The 20,002-nt window shown below is 35.6% G+C and overlaps 1 protein-coding gene across 3 annotated transcripts in view; it reads right to left on the bottom strand.

Annotated features, from left to right (window-relative positions):
• Nucleotides 1–20,002, bottom strand: part of NBEA (neurobeachin) — a 372,004-nt gene that overhangs the window by 84,029 nt on the left and 267,973 nt on the right. For all 3 annotated transcript variants that reach the window (XM_083361881.1, XM_083361879.1, XM_083361880.1), the window contains one exon: nucleotides 395–512. In XM_083361881.1, coding sequence (XP_083218007.1) covers nucleotides 395–512 — 118 coding nt within the window. The remainder of the gene's footprint in view (nucleotides 1–394; nucleotides 513–20,002) is intronic.

Raw genomic sequence — 20,002 nt, 5'->3', positions numbered from 1 at the left:
TGACATAGCGCAACGTAGCGGAGCTTTTTTCTCATTGCCAGCAATGGGGTGGGCACGTTTTTCTGGTGATGTGTCTGGCCCGCGGGCCAGCAGTTTGACACCCCTGTACTACATGGGATAATAAAGCACTGCATAATTGAAATATGATCCATCCCACGGCATTTCACTTGATAGTCCCTTTACTGCACCTTTGCTAGGCCTTGAATATCTTCTCCTACTCAGAACAGAAGTCAGTATTAATTATTCTTAAAGACCCTCTAGAAATTATTTCCATATAGGAAATGTGGATATACTAAAATAGTAATGTCTAAACTAGAAGCACATTTTCAGTTTCAGTAGGTACTATTTTTATTTTAAAAAAACTTGCTTTATATTAAAGATACAATAAACATACTTCGGTTTGCCATGAATACTTCCAACGCTGTATTCTGAAGAAGGTAACGTCTTGAGAACACCGCTCGAATTTCACTGAACATCCATTTTCCATGAAGGCCTTCCGTATAAGCAAGGACCTTTACAATAAAAAGGACACATATTGATATTTGTGATCTTGTTATACAAACATTTTATTTTTCTACAGAAATGGCACTGTGTAACAACCAAGTTTCCCTGAAACATATGATAATCCAAAACCTACATTTCCCCTATATTTCCTTCTGATTCTGATTCTTTCTAATCCTTCCTTCAGTCTTTCAACTGCTTTTCTGCAATTAGTATTATTAAAACTATTACATGGATATGAGCAAAACAATTAACCTGGGGATAGAAGAAGTAGAGAAAAGTTATTTGTGTCATCATAACTTTTTACCGCCTTTATTTAAGTATTTACTAAATGGGGAAACAATTATATCAAAAAGACTGGCAACAGAGACTGAGAAGTATTCATGAAGTTTCCCAGCTGCATAGATGCAACAGAAAGTATATATCCAAATAATAATTTACTTTAAAAACCTGCTTCTACATCACCTATGATGGAATATTAACTCATTTTTGATCATATTTTTCTTAAATAGATGGTAAAATAAAAAATGAAGTATATTGCAGGAAATGCTTTAGTTCTTCAAGACACTCACAGAATGACCTGCTCGTTCTACAAGGCTTGATCATTGGTAATATATTACTAATAGCACTTAAACAGAATGTAATGATACTTAATTTTATAGAAACTAGTAAGTAAGCAACTAATGAGGGGGGAAATGGAAAGTATATCCTTAAGAAAACTAGACTAGTTAACCAAAACTTCGTACAGGACTACTCCTGCAACTTTTGATTGCAGATCCAGTTGGAACATCTATTATCATCAAATAACAGAATAAAATATTATCACTATTAGCCATTCTAAGCTTTTCAAGGGTTAGGATGACCTGCACATATGTATAAATATATTCTTAAACTGTATGGCTTTAAGACTGATAGTGCCACTTAAGATAAGTATCTCACTTCTGATAAAAAAAGGAAGTATCAGCCCTAACCATTGTTTTATTCATTTATGTATTATGATTTCTGACAAAACTGTGTGCTCTCCATGTTTTGAGGTCTACATTTTATGTATCAGTAGCAGCTTTGAAAGTTAAGGCCCCCCCAAATAAAGTAATTGCTTTTTGATGTTAACTAAATTTGCATGCACTGCTGTAAGTTTATGAAATTACTGAAATCACCGAGTAGCCATCAATGAAATAAAACTAGAGACTATTTGGTAGTTGTAATCAGTTAAAGAACCTTCCTTTCCTTCTGTCCAGTTATTAGTTTCATTGTTGATTTTCATTCCCTTGTGAATGTTTCTGTTGACAAATAAGAGTATTTTGTGGAAATGGCTAAAGAGTGGTTTCTTATCAGATGTACGCATCTTCAAATAAAGTAGGATTCACACACTCATGAGAAATAGTAAAACCAAGCTAAAAATAATTGTGATATCTAATCTTTAACTTTCTAGCATCCAGCTGGATTGCTTTTTCAGCAATCTTTCAGAGAAAAATCCAACACATGCCAGATGACAATTGTAAACTAATCCCTTTCCTGCTTTTTATTTCTTTCTATGAATTGCAAACAAAGTCCAAGAGACAGCCTCTGATGCATCTCAAGTCCAGTACATGCCTTTCAAATCTAATCAAGAGGGTGTAAAAATGTATATAGAAAGATGAAAGTACCTTTGCCTTTGTAACATATGGTGTAGTAAAAAAAAAAGCAGGAAAGGCTGAAAGAGATGTTCCATAGGGGAAGGTTAAGTTTGATGCTAATGCTTCTTTAAAATGGTGACAGTCTGTAGAAGTGAAGCCTTGCTGCGCTGCTTTAATTTCTCCCTGGAATAGCTCTCTCCCAACCTTCTGCAGCACATCAAAGTCTCTGGAGCTCAATTAAAATTGGATTATATTGAAATGCTCTATCTGTGGGACTACGGGCTCACTAACACTTTTCTTTCCGTAATACTCCAGATGACAGTTGGCCATCCCAATTTAAACAGTTGTCATAGAGACCACAAACTAAAGCAGCAGTAACTAACATTACAAAGGAAAGGTAAGTGCTTAGATTTCTATGAATGGAGGGCTTCGTTTTCAGCTGCACTAGATAGAGGCAAGCCATTAAACCCAGCCAGCATAAAAGGCTGTAATATGCCAAGCAGCTTGGTGGAAACAAGCAAAGGGAATGATTCCAGCAAGGAATTTCATTTGTATCTTGATAGACACCAATACCTGACAAGTGTTTTGCATGTGTCTATTTTTACACTATCTAAAATATTCAGAATTAATAAACTCTTTTTATGGATCAGTGCTAAAGCAAGTATAGAGGCTAATAAGTAAATAAGCCACCAGTAAATTAAAAAAGTCAATAATTATTTTTTAATTACCAGCTTAATATGATTTCTTTAATTACTGGATCCAGCATTTCAATAGGGATTATTATTTAAAAAATAGAGGGGAAATTTGCATGGATATAAATGCATAAAATGGAAATGCTTTGTAGACTTGTGATACAATACCAAGACCATTTTAATAATTTTATTAATAAATCTATGCATGAGGATTAAGAATCTTTTACAGTAGCTTATTTTGTGATATTTCAGATTATGTCTGGCCTATTTCTTAGACTCAGTTCAATTACCATTTTATTCAGATAAGACAATGCTGATGAAGTGCAATAATAATCAATGGAACATAGCAGGCTAATACATCTTATTAAGAATATATAGACATTAAAATAAGCTATATAAATGACTATTTCTAAACAGTAGTAATTTTGTGCTTTTGACTAATTTTGTATTGTCTCAAACCTTACAATTTAAAAAAAAAATTGGCTCTTTCCAAAAATGTAAAGTACCATTATGAAGTCAGGTTAAACTTCTGGAAGCATCAGAAAGCAATATACCTGTCAGTGCAGTGTGCTGGTAATTATATCATATTCTCTGATAAACTTTTTTTAATTGGCTTATTGAGAACTCAAGGTTTTCCTTCCCTTGTCATTATGCGGCTCACCAAGTTTACTGTATGATTCTATCTTTCTTTATAGCTCTGATAAGCATGTTCCATGCCTCTCATGGGGGAAGCTATGTTAGGTTTTTGAAACAGCAACAAGGCAAACAGCACAAGGTACAGGCCAAAGGCGAAGGAAACAAAAATGTGTCACAAATTCTAAAAACTGCACAGATCAAAATTTGTCAAAACAAGAACTAGGTTTAAACCAACAAGACAGACCCCAGCAGCTTTTATTTATTTATTTTATTTTAAGCCCAGCTGTAGAAAACACCATCTAATGAACCTGTCTGGGGCTGCTGTCCCCATCCTGTCAGGCATGTCAGGAAATGACAAGCACTGGGGACAGTCCGCCGCCAGTCATAGACAGGCCTGCCAGCTGGAGAGTTCAACCCCAATCTAATCACACTACCAGAAAATAACTTTCTATGCTTTCAACCTGAAAAGATGGGCTCAACAAAAAAAATGAAATAGTGTCAGGAGCTGAAACAATGCTATGTCATTTAATTACAAATTGTTCTCTGGTGAGAAATGTTAAAAGGAAGCATAGCTAAATATATTCCATGCTATTCCAGATCAATCAAATTTTCAGTTAAGACAATTGTAGATTTTTCTAAGATAATGATAAAGTTTGACAATGATGATGATGATGATGATGATGATGATGATGATGATGATGATGAATAAAAAACAGCTTTCTAACAATCTGTTTCTTGGACTTTATTTTGAACTTTAATCACTTTATTTATCCATCAATTTTAGATACCGCCTATCAATTTTAGATACCGCCTATCTTAGATCCCGCCTGTATTATATTTTTATATGATTTTTATGCTTTTATCTGTAAAGCACACTTTAATCACTTTATTTATCCATCGATGAAAAACAAGGATAGAAAAAGTTAAAAAGGCATGGGGGGGGAGACCTTCAAGGTGCTAACCCACCCCCAGGGTTCTATGCCACTCTCTGCCCCATGCAACTAATTCCCAAATTGGCACACACGGGATTTATAGTTCAATAGATTTACAGTGTTACAGATTACAGTTGCTCTACTTTTTTTTTAAAAAAAACAGTAGTAAGTGGCAATTAGTTTATTGAAAATCAGTGACAATGTCATGAAAATTCATTGTACCTTATTTTAAAATTTTTCTCAAAATAAATTGTAATTATTAAATTGCATTATGTGTTCACAAAGTATTTCATTTTGTCTTGCTTTTGCTTGGATTAAGGCTACAAACAGTATTATGATAGAATATGCTACCTTTGGTATATTTCCAGATAGCTTAAGGACAGTGAATAGTTCAATTTAGAAAAAAAAGGGGAAAAAAGTAGAATTTGCAGAATTACATACTCAAATTACCCAAACTCTTAATATATGAACACTTGTCTAATCACCCCAAAACCAAGCAGGGTTGCAGGTGGTTAGCATTTGAATGATACTTGACAATATCAAGAAATATTGCACCAGGGCTATAGGCTAAATGGGAGGAAGGCAGTGACAAAATACTCCCATAAACTTCGTGGATGTGTTCATGAAATCACCAAGATATAAAGTGAACTTGAATCCATATTCACAAAATACAACCCAAACTACACTGCTAATGTTTTAAGATGATAATTATACTATGCACAAGCATGAAGCAGACCTTACAAATGCTCCAATGTAATTAAGGAATTACGTTTCAAGAATTTTGATCCTACCCTATCAAATACTGAGGCAGATTCACTATAATGCCCAACTTTAGCTTTGTGTAAGCACGTACACGATTTAGGCATCTAGATTTTAACAAGTTTGTTGAAGCCAAACAGATGCAGTCAGTGATTGGATCTCCCAGATTTTTTTTCCTAAAGAAGATATGAGGAAAAGGAATGGAGAACTGATCCTAGAGGAAATATTTAACACAATCTTTCACCTATTTTTCCTAACTGAATTTATTCTTTCTCCATGCTACTAAGGGCCATGCTAATGGAAGGAGGGGACTAGGCTATCCTATTACTATGTAGGATTTTTCCCCCCAAAGATCTCATCACAGCTTGGACAGAGTAGTGCTAATTAAATATTTAGATATTTTTTACCTTGGTATGTATTGCTATAATAGCAAATGGTCACAGTTTAAAAATGCCTATTCCTTTCCACAAGTGATAGCATTTTTTCTTATTAAATCCATGTCATTTGAACAATGCTGTTATGTAGCCAAATTGTTCATATTACAATAGAGCTGAAATATATGTCCTGCAGAAAGTCTTGACATTCATTATATGGTAGCATTATAGTTTCTATGTAATGGATGTGCAGAATTTTTCAGTCCAGATATGGAAGCCCTATATTAAAGTGAGAATTTTGGCAGAATTCAAAGTTTGTTGTCATTTATCAGAAGATGAATCATGTTAATGTGTGTCTTCTTCAGAAAAACAAATGGCTAACATCATTCCCCATTTCCAATGATGTTCTTGGAGAATGCAGGGTATTTGAAATAATGTATTTGCTAAAGAATTGCTGAAATTTTCACAAGTCTTAAAATGCAATAAATTACAATAGACACTTTTATATATTGGATGTACAGCTTCAATACCTCTATAACAGGGTTTCTGAAACTATAAGGTGTCTCTCCACAGGAGAGGTCCAGAATTCAAGGGAGGTATGAAGAACCTTTTAGTTATGTTACATTAAATTCACCTGTCCCAAAATTTAATTACATTGTTTTCACTGTTCATGTCATTTTGTTGTTTGGATTTTTAAGGGAGATGTGTATATTAAGATTAAGAAAGCATGATGCAAAAGGTTAGAAGCCTCTGTTCTAGAAAAAGAATTAAGAGAAATCCTGTCTGACTAATATTATAAAGTTATTTCAGAATGTTAGTAAGCAGTTATTATTTTGGACAATATAGGCTAGCTCCTAATATGTTTAGTGAAAATTATTTGCAATAAATGGGATTCTTTAAGTGTGATATATCTTTGTGTGTATGTTCAAAAGGAGCTTGACTGAATAATTTTATTTATTTATTATATTTATATTTTGCTTTTCATCCAATAGCTCAAGAGGTGGGATAGGAGTGAATGAAGGGTGTAAAAGCTTTGAACTAGAATGATCCACTGAGTTTCCATGGTTGGGAGAATTGTGGATTTCAATCTGTGATTCCCAAAAGGGCCTAGTCCAGACATGTCAAACACAAGGCCCAGGGACCAAATCCGGCCCGTGAAGTGGTTTCATGTGGCCCGCGAAGCCATCCTGGAAACAGTGAGGCAACGGCCCCCACTGCCTTGGCCCTGGCCCAGAGACCCTCTTTCTGGCAGAGACCCTCAGATCTGTCCCACTCCTGCCCAGGCCCCCAAAGGCACTGTTGATGAGAACGATGTAGAGCTGGCCACGCCCACCCAGTAGGCCACGCCCACCCTGACCATACCCACCCGGCCCCCTGAGGGCAACCGCAATGCTGATGCGGCCCTCAATGAAATTGAGCTTGACACCCCTGGCCTAGTCTATACATTGACTCTCAGTAATTTTCTCTGAGTAATATACTGTAGAAGACAGATATTGTATTTTTCTTCTGAGCCAAACATCTTATGTCCTACCTAGACATTTTAATGAAATTAAATACATATAGAATTTTTCCATCCACATAGTTGAAAACTTTGGAAACAATTATTATAGTTTACTTTTCACAGTATTGGAACATGGTATTTTTTTTTATCAAAAATGCTCGGCAATTTGACAGCAGTAATTGTATAATATTCATTTATAATAATTTCAATTAGTGCTGAAAAAGGGTAAAGTCATGTTTCTGGATTTCAATTCCTGTCATCTCTATTAACAAGACTTATAGACCGGTCAAATGGAACCTAGAAAAATTCTTAATAATGTCCAATATGCTTATGTTCTTGCTTTAAGGAAACAAAGCAAAGATACATTTGCAGAAATTAATTTCTAGGTTGGGATTGTTGTTGTTTTTGTTATTAGGGCATTTAGGATAAAATAAAAAATTGCTTTGATAATGAAGGAATAGTAAATCTCATATATTTAGACTTTAGTAAGGCTTTTTACATTGAATAGGTAATTTGAATAGGTAACTATCCAAATATTTTCAAATATAACCATAAGGAGTGTGCATGGATTTATTCAAAACTTATTGATGGTGGCAAATTGCCTGCCCATTGGCCAATTTGGAATGTTTGTTTTTTCTTTCTTATCAAAAATCTTACCTCTATAGAAATGCCAATTGCTTGGATCAAGAACTAAAGGTATACAGAGGCAAAAATCCAGGCTGGAAAGATGTTATTTAACTGACAAAATATGGAACCATGCTGTTTATATACTAGAATTTCCATCAGTGAGTAAAAAAATTAGAAGACATTTAAATAAATAACCATTCACTCTATAAGAATAAAATACTGTAGATCGCTCTTAATCATACATCTCAAGGTCTTCAGCAATCAAAATAATGCATAAACTCTTAACAAAGTAGCATGATAAAAAATTTACTGCTGGCAAATGGTTTATTACTAATTTAGAAAATTCCATTCATACACTTTGAAATTTCTGTTTCTGAGATTCAAAGCTATAAACAACAAGCAAAGAAGCAGTTTGAAAAAATGTTCTGATGTTAACTTTACAGCAGGAGAAATATTATTGCTGCATCTTATTAAACATAAAACATATTTGTACAGGTAACAGCCTCCTTTTATCATATATATGCCTGTGTGTTCTATGTAAACTAATTTAAAAGTGAGAATTAAGAACAGAGGAAAGAAAATAACGAAGCACAAAATATCCTGAGGCATAAAATATAAGCCATTTCAGAAATCTTCTGGATAAATGAGAAACATTTTTTTCTATTCCAAAATTACTAATGATATCTGTCAATAGCTGTAAAATCAATGAATGTGATGGAAAAATTGATTAACTATGTTGGTTGGTGAATATGTAACATTAGTACTCTGTAGAAATAACATCTTTATGGGTAAACATGTACATAGCATAATCTAAAATGAAGTGTGAGGATATATTTCATCAAGAATGCTAGAATGTCCAGGCCATATGAGTACAGTGAAGCTCTGCTCAGCCAACCTCTGAAAAATAACAGCAGTAATCAAGCTGGGTAATGGAAAGAGGAATTTTGTAAAAAAAAAAAGGCCATAGTGACCTGAAGCTATGTGATACAGCTGCTTTGTTGAATATAAGGTCAATGGGAAATTGCTAGAGGGATGTAAGATTTATAGGAGAACTTTGTAAATGCAGTGCAAATATATTTGAAACAAACAGTATACTTGAGATGTTGTTGTGGACCACTGAAAAATTTAGAAAGTTTTTCTACACTATTTTAGAACCTCTCTACTGACATCATTGTGCTAATTTAGGATAATACTGGTTCATAGTCCATAGTCATGGATCATAGTCCAACATAGAATGACACATACACTAAAACCAATAAGGTTAAGAATGTTTTAGCTTTACTGATTCTTGGACTCTAATTTTTGTTTGTTCTATATCCATCTTCCTCTTGGATTGCAGGAATTCTATGGTCTGCCCTATCAGAAAATAGCCCTCAGTGTTCTTTCACCTCCAATTAATAATAAAACTTAGTTATGTAAAACAAAATGAAAACAACAAGGAGTATAAGGAACTAAAAAAACCACAATAATTTATATTTACTTATTTTACGTATTATTTTTCAAAGATGAATGATGTGCATAGAATAAACAGCATAAGGTATCATAATATCATTGATCTATCATATCTAAATTTCTAATGTACTGTTTTGTTGTTAGCTTACATATTGCTATCTAACAGTGGCATTATTCAATTCATTTCATTCATCTAGAAGCAAAGAAAGCTCTGACCTGCTGACCTCAATTTTCACTTAAAGAAACAAATTTCTTTTTGCAAACAAATTCAATTTATCTCCTGTCAACCTTTAGCCTTGGTTTAAAATATTAACTTTTCCCCATTACAGAAGCAATCAGGTTTCTACTGCAGAAATTTAGCATTAATCTCTACTTAATAATCTGTTGAAAAATTTACTCTCATTTTATTTAGCAATTACTATACAATAAAAGCATTTCAATAGAACTTAGAAACATTTCAGTAACCTATGCTCCTTGCAACAATATAAATCTCATTTTGAAGATATAACTTTATTTTTTGTCTTTCTAATAAAAAGCTCTTTTCAACCACGTGACAACAATCTATACAACAATCCATAATCTGTACAACTAACCGTCCAATCTTATAGAGTATTCTTAAAAGTATTCCCTGGTGAATTCACAACAAGACTTAATCCCAGATAAATCAACAGAAGATTGCAACTTCTCCATGTACAATATAAAATGTTAAGTATTTCAGTCCCACATTCATACATTTTAACAAATAGATCTATAGAGGCTCTGTTTCTGCAACAAAATAAATATAGGATATAGGAGATTGACAGATTTCAGGACATTCTCATTCTTTTTTTCTCCAAAGCATTTATCGAAAATTGAGCATGTTTGCCTTTTTAAAGGGAAAAAAAAATCCTTTTCCTCAAAATAATTATCTAATGGTAACTGACAATGAAATCTCTGATAATGGTCCTTGGAATGACTTCTATTTTTTTTATTTCAAGGATCCTTGAGTTCAATTGTAGTTCACTGAAAATAAAGTCCTCTAAATTGGATTTGAAGATCACTGCAAGTTAAATTACAGGGTTAAATAATACTAGTATATGCCTAGCTTTATACTTTCTAATAATAATGAATCTAGGTGTTTGTTTTCATATATTAGAGCAGGGGTCAGCAACCTGAAACAGTGAAAGAGCCACTCGGAACCGGTTCCCTCACAAAAGGAAAAATTGGGAGCCGCAAAAAACTGTGTGCGCATGCGCGTACATGCGTGCATGGGCAGAACAGGGTTCGACTGAAGAGTGGAGCCAAAGCGAGATATGCACCTACCCTGCATATTTGAATTGATTGGTTGAACTTTTTAAGTCCCACTTTTTTTTTGGACTGCACATGGCAGAGGACTGGGAGCCGCAGGGGACGGCTGAAAGAGCCGCATGTGGCTCCGGAGCTGCGGGTTGCAGACCTGTGTATTAGAGTCTTGATCCAATAGATAAATTAATAGAAAATGAAAAAGCTAAAGTGCTCTGGGGGTTTAGAATTTGGACATGCACCAGGCATGTCACATTCCAGACAATCTAACAATTGTAGATAAGACAGACCAAAAAGTATGGCTAAGTAATATCGCAGTACTTTGATATAGCAACATATAAAAGAAAAAAACTGGAGAAAATAAAAAGATACAAACACCTGCAAATAGAAGTAAAGAGATGATGGCAAAAGAAAGCCCAGCTAATATCAATAGTAATAGGCTCCTTGGATGCAATCCCAAAACATCTGGAGCACCATTTGAACACTATTGGCATTGACAAAATCACCATCAGTCATTTCCAAAAGGCAGTTTTATGTGGAACAGTTTACATCCTGCAATGACACCTTTAACACCGTCAAACAACATGTGCCTATCCCAGGTCCTAGGGAAGGACTCAATAGGTTGATAAAAAAAACCAAATACAGTCTAAATACCTGGCTGACTATGTGATGAACCATAATAGCCTTAATTGAATAATAAGCATTATTAATTGTAATATAATAATCTTTATTATGTATAGCATAATAATAAGCTTTATGGAAAATCAGAAACTCAAATTGACAAACACTGTGAGAATTTTTAGCACAGACATAGCAATAGAATTTGGCCTAGAAAAATGTGCTACAGTAGCTGTTGTAAACCAGCCAGAGTCATTTAGGTCAGATGGACAGTGTAGAAATGTAGTAAGTAAGTAAGTAAGTAAGTAAGTAAGTAAATAAATAAAAGTAATGGAATTGAAATGCTGAATAGCCAAACCATCAGGAGCCCTCAGGATGAAGTCTACAACTATCTGGGCAATGTAGAGTTGGGTAACGTCAACATAGTGTCAAGGTTAAATTGCTAAGATGCTTGCTAACTTCTGTAGCTGTTCAACTTGCCACAGAAACAGACGGGAGGGAGAGTCTGGGAAAGAAACGGGAGTTTCAGGAAGCCGTCCATAGACTGTGAGAACCAAGGTCATCCAAAGCAGATGTCTGGCAGAGAAGTTGACCGTTCCCATAACAAACTGAAAGAATATGATTGGCCAATGTGAACACATGGTGGGTGGGGGTTATGACAAGATATTAGTAACTAACTAGAGCTTCTTGCTGGAAACTTAGAGCTGATTTTACTTCTTCAGTGCCAGGATGTGTATTCAATAAAAATTTGTCTCTTACGGCACCCTCAAGGCCACAGAGTTTCTTGCCAGCAGGAAGATTGACACATAGTAAATTAAAAATGTGATTAGTAAAAAATACATCCAAAGTGTCAGAACACTGTTAAAAACAAAGTGTTGGGTACATTACCAAATCCATCAATACTTGGGCCATATCTGTGACATGATAGACAGCTGGAATTATTAACTAGACACAAGTTGAACTAGACAGTTTAGTCTGAAAAATAAGAAAACTGATGACTATTTACTATGTATTACATCCCCATAGCGATATTGATAGATTATAGCTGTCCTGCAGAAATGAAGAAGAGGTTTACTTCAGGTCAAAAGAATTATCAAAGAAGAGTATGCATTGGCTGATTATATAAAAGACAGCCAAGAACAAGTGCTGTTGCAAGTCAAAATTGGAACAAATCGTCAGTATTGAAATAATGTAATAAAAACAGAAACAAAATGTTGGCAAAAAACATGATCAATTTCTATAAAAGATTAAGGGGAAAATAGATAAAGATAAAATGTGACAATGGCTTACAACTGGAACATTTAAAAAAACAAACCCTGAAGTCTTGATTGGTTGTGGAAGAGCAGCTAATCAAGGCCAGAATGAAAAATCATCAAATGATTCAAAGTGCAGTTTGTGCAAGGAAGCAGAAGTAACAGCAGATCATATACTGAGCTCATGTAAGAAGATTCCACAAATTGATTATAAATGACATAATATGGTCACCAAAATGATTAACTGAAATATCTGTAAAAATTATCATGAAATGGTAAAGTATCATGAAATAGTAATGAAAAATTGATTGAAACATAAAATTGAAAAAGTAGTCAAAATATAGTTAAAATATTTTGGGATTTCCAAATATAGACTAATAAAATCTTGGCTCATAACACACCAGATGTAACTGTGGTTACAAAGAAGTGTGGATAATTTTGGTGGAAACACTAGGGCAGGGGTAGGCAACCTTGGCTCTTTTATGACTCGTGGACATCAACTCCCAGAATTCCTGAGCCGCCTGGCTCAGGAATTCTGGGAGTTGAAGTCCATGAGTCATAAAAGAGCCAAGGTTGCCTACCCCTGCACTAGGGGATAGTAGAATATAAGACAAAGAATTGAAGAAGATCACAAATTTTCAAGATGTGAAAAATCAAAACTGAAAGATAATGGCATAAAATTGTCCATGGCACTACCAGCTATTATTAGCACACTGAATGCCATACCCAAAAATCTTGGATGACACTTAGAAAATCTTTGCATTGACAAAATTTCCATCTCTTAAGTGCAAAAGTCGCACTGTTTTGGTCCGCACAAATATTACACTGATAGGCTACAATATCCTAGGTTCTTGGGAAGAATGTAATGCATGTGAAGACCAACACCAGCCAAAAGAACTGGCAATTGTGACTTCACATTACTGTGAACAGATAATTATTAAACAACAACATCTAGTTTCCCAAGTCCTTGGGGAGGACTTGAGAGGTGGACAAAAATGCCAAATTCAGTCTAAACATCCAGCTAACTGTGTGATCGCCATTATCATCATATATGCCACCTGATTTTCAACAACTCTGTTATGTAGTAGCCATTCTACAAATTCAGAGACAGCTCTTTTCAATTCTTCCCAGAGATGGAAGAAGTTGAACCTGTAACCTTCTACTTTGGTGAGTACAGTTGATACCTATGCTTATACCTACATTCCATGTAATTCTTCGAGTGGCGGTTTCATATCATGGTTATTAACCTGAAAACAGATAAGAAATACTATTGTTCTTCAATTCTTTCTAATATGATTAGCAATACTATTCTGAAACTAATGTATATTTAATTCAGGAGCTGCTCATTAAGCAGTGGCTACCCATGGACTTTGGAACAACATTTACAACTATATAGCAAAAGGACATTTTTTCCATCTTTTGGAAAATACTGGTAGAGAACTTTCATACAATCGCCTATTTACAACAAAGAGAAAATTTACGAATAGCTTTATGAGGATGCTAGAAAGTGGATTGATAGAAACTGAGTGGTGTCTAAAAACTGCCCTGTCAGTTTTATGCTCCCTTTTGCCAGATGCATTAAAATGCAGCTCTGGGCAATTTTTTTTGTCTGAAATTTCAAGAACAGAGAGTACAAAAGAGCTGATGAGCAATGAATGCTTCACCCTTCCTCAATTAATCTTGTCTTTCTACCTTTGCTTTTGCTTTCCCTCTACATGAAGGTAATAATGACACCCTCATCCATTATCCTTTTATCCCTGTTATTCTCGTGAAATTGCTTAATAATATGTTACAGATTCGTCTTCACTCACATAATTCTTCCTGTCATTTGCAGTATATCATCCTACAAACATACAGCCCACTTTCACTGGCCGTTCTTTGAAGATTATTGTCAGTGACATCTTGAGGATGCGTTTGGAATCTGGAGCATCATTTCCGTCGCGATGGGGAATTACACTGACTTATCTGTCATTGCCAAAAGCACAACAAGCAATTCAGTGTTAATGCAAAGGTAACACAGGTTTTTATCATGCCGCCAGAACAAGAGCTCTTGCGAATTTATGCTAATATGGCCCTTTTACAGTTTAATAACCTGCCCCCTCAGTGGAAAAAAGTATTGCCTAAGTGTGTGTGTGTGTGTGTTTGTGTATTTGTTTGTTTCACACTGTGTCATAGCATGGTAGGTAATTCATAGATGATCCTCTTGTAATTATTTATAGCAAATCTTTTTATGAATGCTAATCTCTTATAACAGATTGCTAATTCTATTAGATATGGGGTAGTGATAAAGGAACAACTGGCTTGTATCTCCTGTACCTAAATTTCTTGCTACAGTTAAGGAGAAATAATTACACGAATTCATTTTCTCTTTCTAAAAAGAGCAGGAGAGATATACTGTATACATTTTTCCCCATAAGCCTTCCTTTCCTCAACATACAGCTACTACCGGTTTCTCCATACTATAAGCAAGCAGTTTGCCGAGGTCCAGAGTGGCATTCCAGAGGGACCACGACTATCCAGCATGCATGCCAAATTTGACAGCACATGACAAGCTGGTCGACATGCAGTAATTTGACTAATTATACTGGATTAGAGCATATTAATGCAAGCTGTTTTCTACAAAGTTAATGACCTGCTGACTGGGTTCTGCAAGGCCCCACTAGGTCTACAGACAGATAAAAAACAAAACCTTGCTTTCTAAGCCCTCGTCATTTCACATCAGTAAATGACTATATCAAGCTACTGAGCAGCAAAATGCAAGTGACATTTTGTCTGCTACATACTCATGTATCCTCCCCTAACTTTCCACCTCAAGGGATTCTTTGATGTAGAATTAAAATCTGTTTTCCATAGGCTTGATAAACACTGACCAGAAGCAGGAAGAAACTTCTTTACAAAATTTTGTTTCCGGTTAAACAAACACAGAAATATTTTGAATATAGAGAGAAAATAACTAGAGGCCAGTATCTGTGTGATTAATCTTGATATATACTTTTCATTTACACAATAAAACACAGTATGAATCTGCTACCTAGATATATTACTTAACAAAGAAATGGCCTTTTCAATTATAATATCAGTTTTGTTTCTTATTGTTCTTGTTTAATGTATTATCCTAGCTGCGATTTTTCTTGACTTTGAGGTGAATTTTTTGTAGACTTGTGATAATTTTGTAATATACTAAATAGCACAAAGCTATATTCTATAACCAGTGTTGGAGTTTTTTCTAAAAACTGAAAAAATGAACATTTAATTTTGGTATTTGACTACCAGAATTGTTTATGTAGAAATATTAGGAATTATTGTTGATTTTAAAGTAAGAGATTAAAGTATTTTATATTTATATCCATACTGAAGAATGTTGGAGTTTGTTCTTTCTTCTTCATTTTTTTCTTTTTCTTTTTGCATGCCTGATTTTGCCTTTTCTTTAACCTCTCTTTTACCTAATCCCTCTTTTTTGCTTTCTTGGTATTTTATCCTTTGCTGAAACCTAATAAAAAGAAAAAAAACAGCACAAGGCTAAGAGTGTTCAGGCTGTCAGTCCTTCAAAATAGGCCAAGTCAAGAAACAAACACCATAAGAAATATTAGAACTCCACTCTGTGATATAGGCTAAATAACAGAATCTTGAAAGCCTGACATCATTTCCTCTTCTCTTCCTCTTATACGAGAGAGAGTCAAAGCAGTGGCAATCTTTACTTTCTTTCTCATTATTTCTTGTTATCCCAGGCTAAGCTTATGTTTTTTTTTTACTAAGGCTGCCACATAGTTTTACCAAAGACACCTCAGTGCTTCTTTAAACCAGTTATTCAACCTTTTCAGTTTTGTGGATTGGCAGGAGGGGGAAGAGGGGATGGTTCTGAGCAAGCGGCGAGCAAGTGCTTGCGCAGTTCCATTGGTGTGAATTGCCGCCTACTACTCATGTGAATGGAGTGCATGCATGCACTTACCCACTGCTCGCACAAGTGGGGATGCGGCATATGCTCCTTTGCCACTTCTGCAGCCCGGTTCCAAATGGCTCAAGCCCAATAGTGGGCCATGGCCTGGGGATTGGGGATCCCTACTCTACACTATTATATTTATTGAATATTTCTAACTGAGATTTTAAGAGGTAAATGATGATAGTTATTTAAATGAAAATTAAGGTAAAATGCCCCTTCATGGATTACTGCCTTGTCGTGGTGAAGGGGCTTGCGTAATTCAATGAAGCTATGAGGTATGCCATGCAGGGCCACCCAAGACGGACAGGTAATAGCAGAGCGTTCTGACAAAACGTGATCCACTGGAGAAGGAAATGGCAACCCACTCCAGTAACTTTGCCATGAAAACCCCATGGACAGTACCAAAAGGCAAAATGATATGACGCTGGAAGATGAGCCCCTCAGGTTGGAAGGCATCCAATATGCTACTGGGGAAGAGCAGAGGGCTAGTACTAGTAGCGCCAGAAAGAATGAAGCGACTGGGCCAAAGCCGAAAGGACGCTCAGCTGTGGATATGTCTGGTGGTGAAAGGAAAGTCCGATGCTGTAAAGATTTTTTCTCCATAGGAACCTGGAATGTAAGATCCATGAATCAAGGAAAGCTGGATGTGGTCAAACAAGAGATGACAAGACTGAACATCGACATCTTAGGAATCAGCAAATTAAAATGGACAGAAATGGGTGAATTTAATTCAGATGACCATCAGGTATACTATTGCGGGCAAGAATCCCTCAGAAGAAATGCAGTAGCCTTCATAGTCAATAAAAGAGTAGGAAAAGCAATACTGGGATACAATCCCCAAAATGACAGAATGATCTCAGTTCGAATCCAAGGCAAACCATTCAATATCACAGTAGTCCAAGTCTATGCCCCAACCACCGGTGCTGAAGAGGATAAAATTGACCGGTTCTATGAAACCCTATAGCACCTTATAGAACTAAGACCAAGAAATGATGTCCTTATCATCATGGGGGATTGGAATGCTAAAGTAGGAGCCAAAAGATAACCGGAATAACAGGCAAGTTTGGCCTTGGAGTACAGAATGAAGCAGGGAACAGGCTGATAGTATTTTGTCAAGAGAATATAATAGTCATAGCAAACACTCTTTTCCAACAACCCAAGAGACAGCTCTACACATGGACATCAGCAGATGGTCAACAAAGAAATCAGATTGACTATGTGCTGTGCAGCTAAAGATGGAGAAGCTCTATACAGTCAGTAAAAACAAGACCAAAAGCTGACTGTGGCTCAGAACATGGGAGAGGAAAGAGAGATCAAATTGCCAACATACGCTGGATCATGGAGAAAGCTAGGGAGTTCCAGAAAAACATCTACTTCTGCTGCATTGACTATGCTAAAGCATTTGATTGTGTGGATCAGAACAAACTATGGCAAGTTCTTAAAGAGATGGGAGTACGAGACCATCTAATTTGTCTCTTGAGAAACCTATATGCAGGTCAAGAAGCAACAGTGAGAACTGGACACAGAACCACTGATTGGTTCAAAATTGGGAAAGGAGTCCAGCAAGGCTGTATACTGTTGCCCTGCCTGTTTAACTTATATGCAGAGCACATCATGAGAAAAGCAGGGCTAGATGAATCAAAAGTTGGAATTAAGATTACCAGGAGAAATATCAACAACCTAAGATATGCAGATGATACCACTCTCATGGCAGAAAGTGAAGAGGAACTAAAGAGCCTCTTGTTGTGGGTGAAGAAGGAGAGTGCAAAAGTTGGCTTGAAACTTAACATTAAGAAAAACCAAGATCATGGCATCCGGCCCTCTCAATTCCTGGCAAATAGATGGAGAAGAAATAGAGGTAGTGACAGATTTTATTTTCCTGGGCTCCAGGTTCACTGCAGATGGGGACTGTAGCCAAGAAATTAAAAGATGCTTGCTCCTGGGGAGGAAAGCCATGGCAAATCTAGACAGCATGCTAAAAAGAAGAGACATCACCCTGCCAACAAAAGTCCGTATAGTCAAGGCTATGGTCTTCCCAGTTGCAATGTATGGCTGTGAAAGTTGGACCATAAGAAAGGCTGAGCGCCAAAGAATTGAGGCCTTTGAACTATGGTGCTGGAGAAAACTCCTGCGAGTCCCTTGGACTGCAAGGCGATCAAACCGGTCAGTCCTAGAGGAGATCAACCCTGACTGCTCTTTAGAAGGCCAGATCCTGAAGTTGAAACTTAAATACTTTGGCCACCTAATGAGAAGGAAGGACTCACTGGAGAAGAGCCTAATGCTGAGAAAGATTGAGGGCAAGAGAAGAAGGGGATGGCAGAATAAGGTGGCTGGATGGAGTCACTGAAGTAGTAGGCATGAGCCTAAATGGACTCCAGAAGATGGTAGAGGACAGGAAGGCCTGGAGGAACGTTGTCCATGGGGTAGTGATGGGTCGGACACAACTTTGCAACTAACAACAACAACAAGGTAAAATGTTTATTTATTTGTAAATTTTATTGGTCGCCCATCTTACCTCAGGGTAACTCTTGGTGGCTTAATTTGTTACTTATAGGCTGATTTAGCATATCTGATTCTAATTATTGGAATCATACTTAGTGCTAAACTCATCTCTTGATATTTAAAAAACCTTTCTGCTGATTAAAAATAATCTGAACACATTAAATTATGCATATGTTTCCCCATTAAAACCTTGGCTACTCAGCTAATTTTGAGAGTACTTATCACCTGTGGAAAAGAGAAAGGGAGGATTTAATTGTTCAAAAGGAATGGTCCATACTGTTAAATCTTAATGCCATTAGAGACATGTTATGTTGTGACTGCTAGATATCAAGGCAGGTCTGCAACACTTGGTGTTGCTTACCAGCTATTGTAATGCTACAACATTTCACAAATTTTCTTCTAGTTTTTTTTCACTTTCTTCAGAAATTGTCCTGGAAAGCTGAAATACTGTGGCCACAACTTGCATAGGCTTACATTTACCGAAAAGAAAAAAGGAAGACTATGCAATAAAACTTATGTAAGTATATAAAAGATAAAAGTGCATGATTACAAGGATGTAAGATGCCTGCTTACAATTTGCCTGTTCTTTATTCATATATTTTGTCTAACTTTCCATTGGTGTTACTTGAATTTTTGTTTATGTAGATAATAATAGATGAAGTTTTGTTCACTTTTTGTAGTTTTCCTTTCCATATAACCATACAAATACATCAAATACTGTATTACTATAAATGCATTTTAATACTTTAAAAATCTATAGCGTACCTGCCTTTAAGGATTTTTCAAGGTTGTGTAATATTTAGTTCTACAGTGAAAAATTGTACAGTAAATAAATACTGTTTTAATTGCTCTGTATTTGTGTATTTATTAGTCTTTTTAATAAATGCTTCAAAAAAAAGATGCAACCAAATATTTATATTATCCCAGATACATTAATCATACTGATTAGAGGGAAAAATGGAAAATTAAAATTATCTTTAGATAGATAGGCAGATAGACAGACAACCTTTATTATCTTTTTTTTACTGTGGACACAATGGCACACATTAAAAATGAAATTTAGTTGCTTGCTCTCCAAGTGTACACATACATAACACACATTTAAATATAATATATACAAATATGTATAGACCTACACCCTTACATATAAGTAAACATAAATATTAATCACTGTCCATCTTGAATACATAACGGAAAGAGGAAGCTTTAGATTTCACACAGCTAATACTATATGGAACAAAACTGTGGCTGAATCTGGATGTTCTGCTTCGGATACCACAAAGCCTCCCTCTAGAAGGTAACAAGGAAAACAGATTGT

Source organism: Vipera ursinii (genome assembly GCF_947247035.1).
Source record: "Vipera ursinii genome assembly, chromosome: 4".
Classification (NCBI taxonomy): Eukaryota; Metazoa; Chordata; class Lepidosauria; order Squamata; family Viperidae; genus Vipera; species Vipera ursinii.
This window is presented reverse-complemented; position numbering and strand designations above follow the sequence as displayed.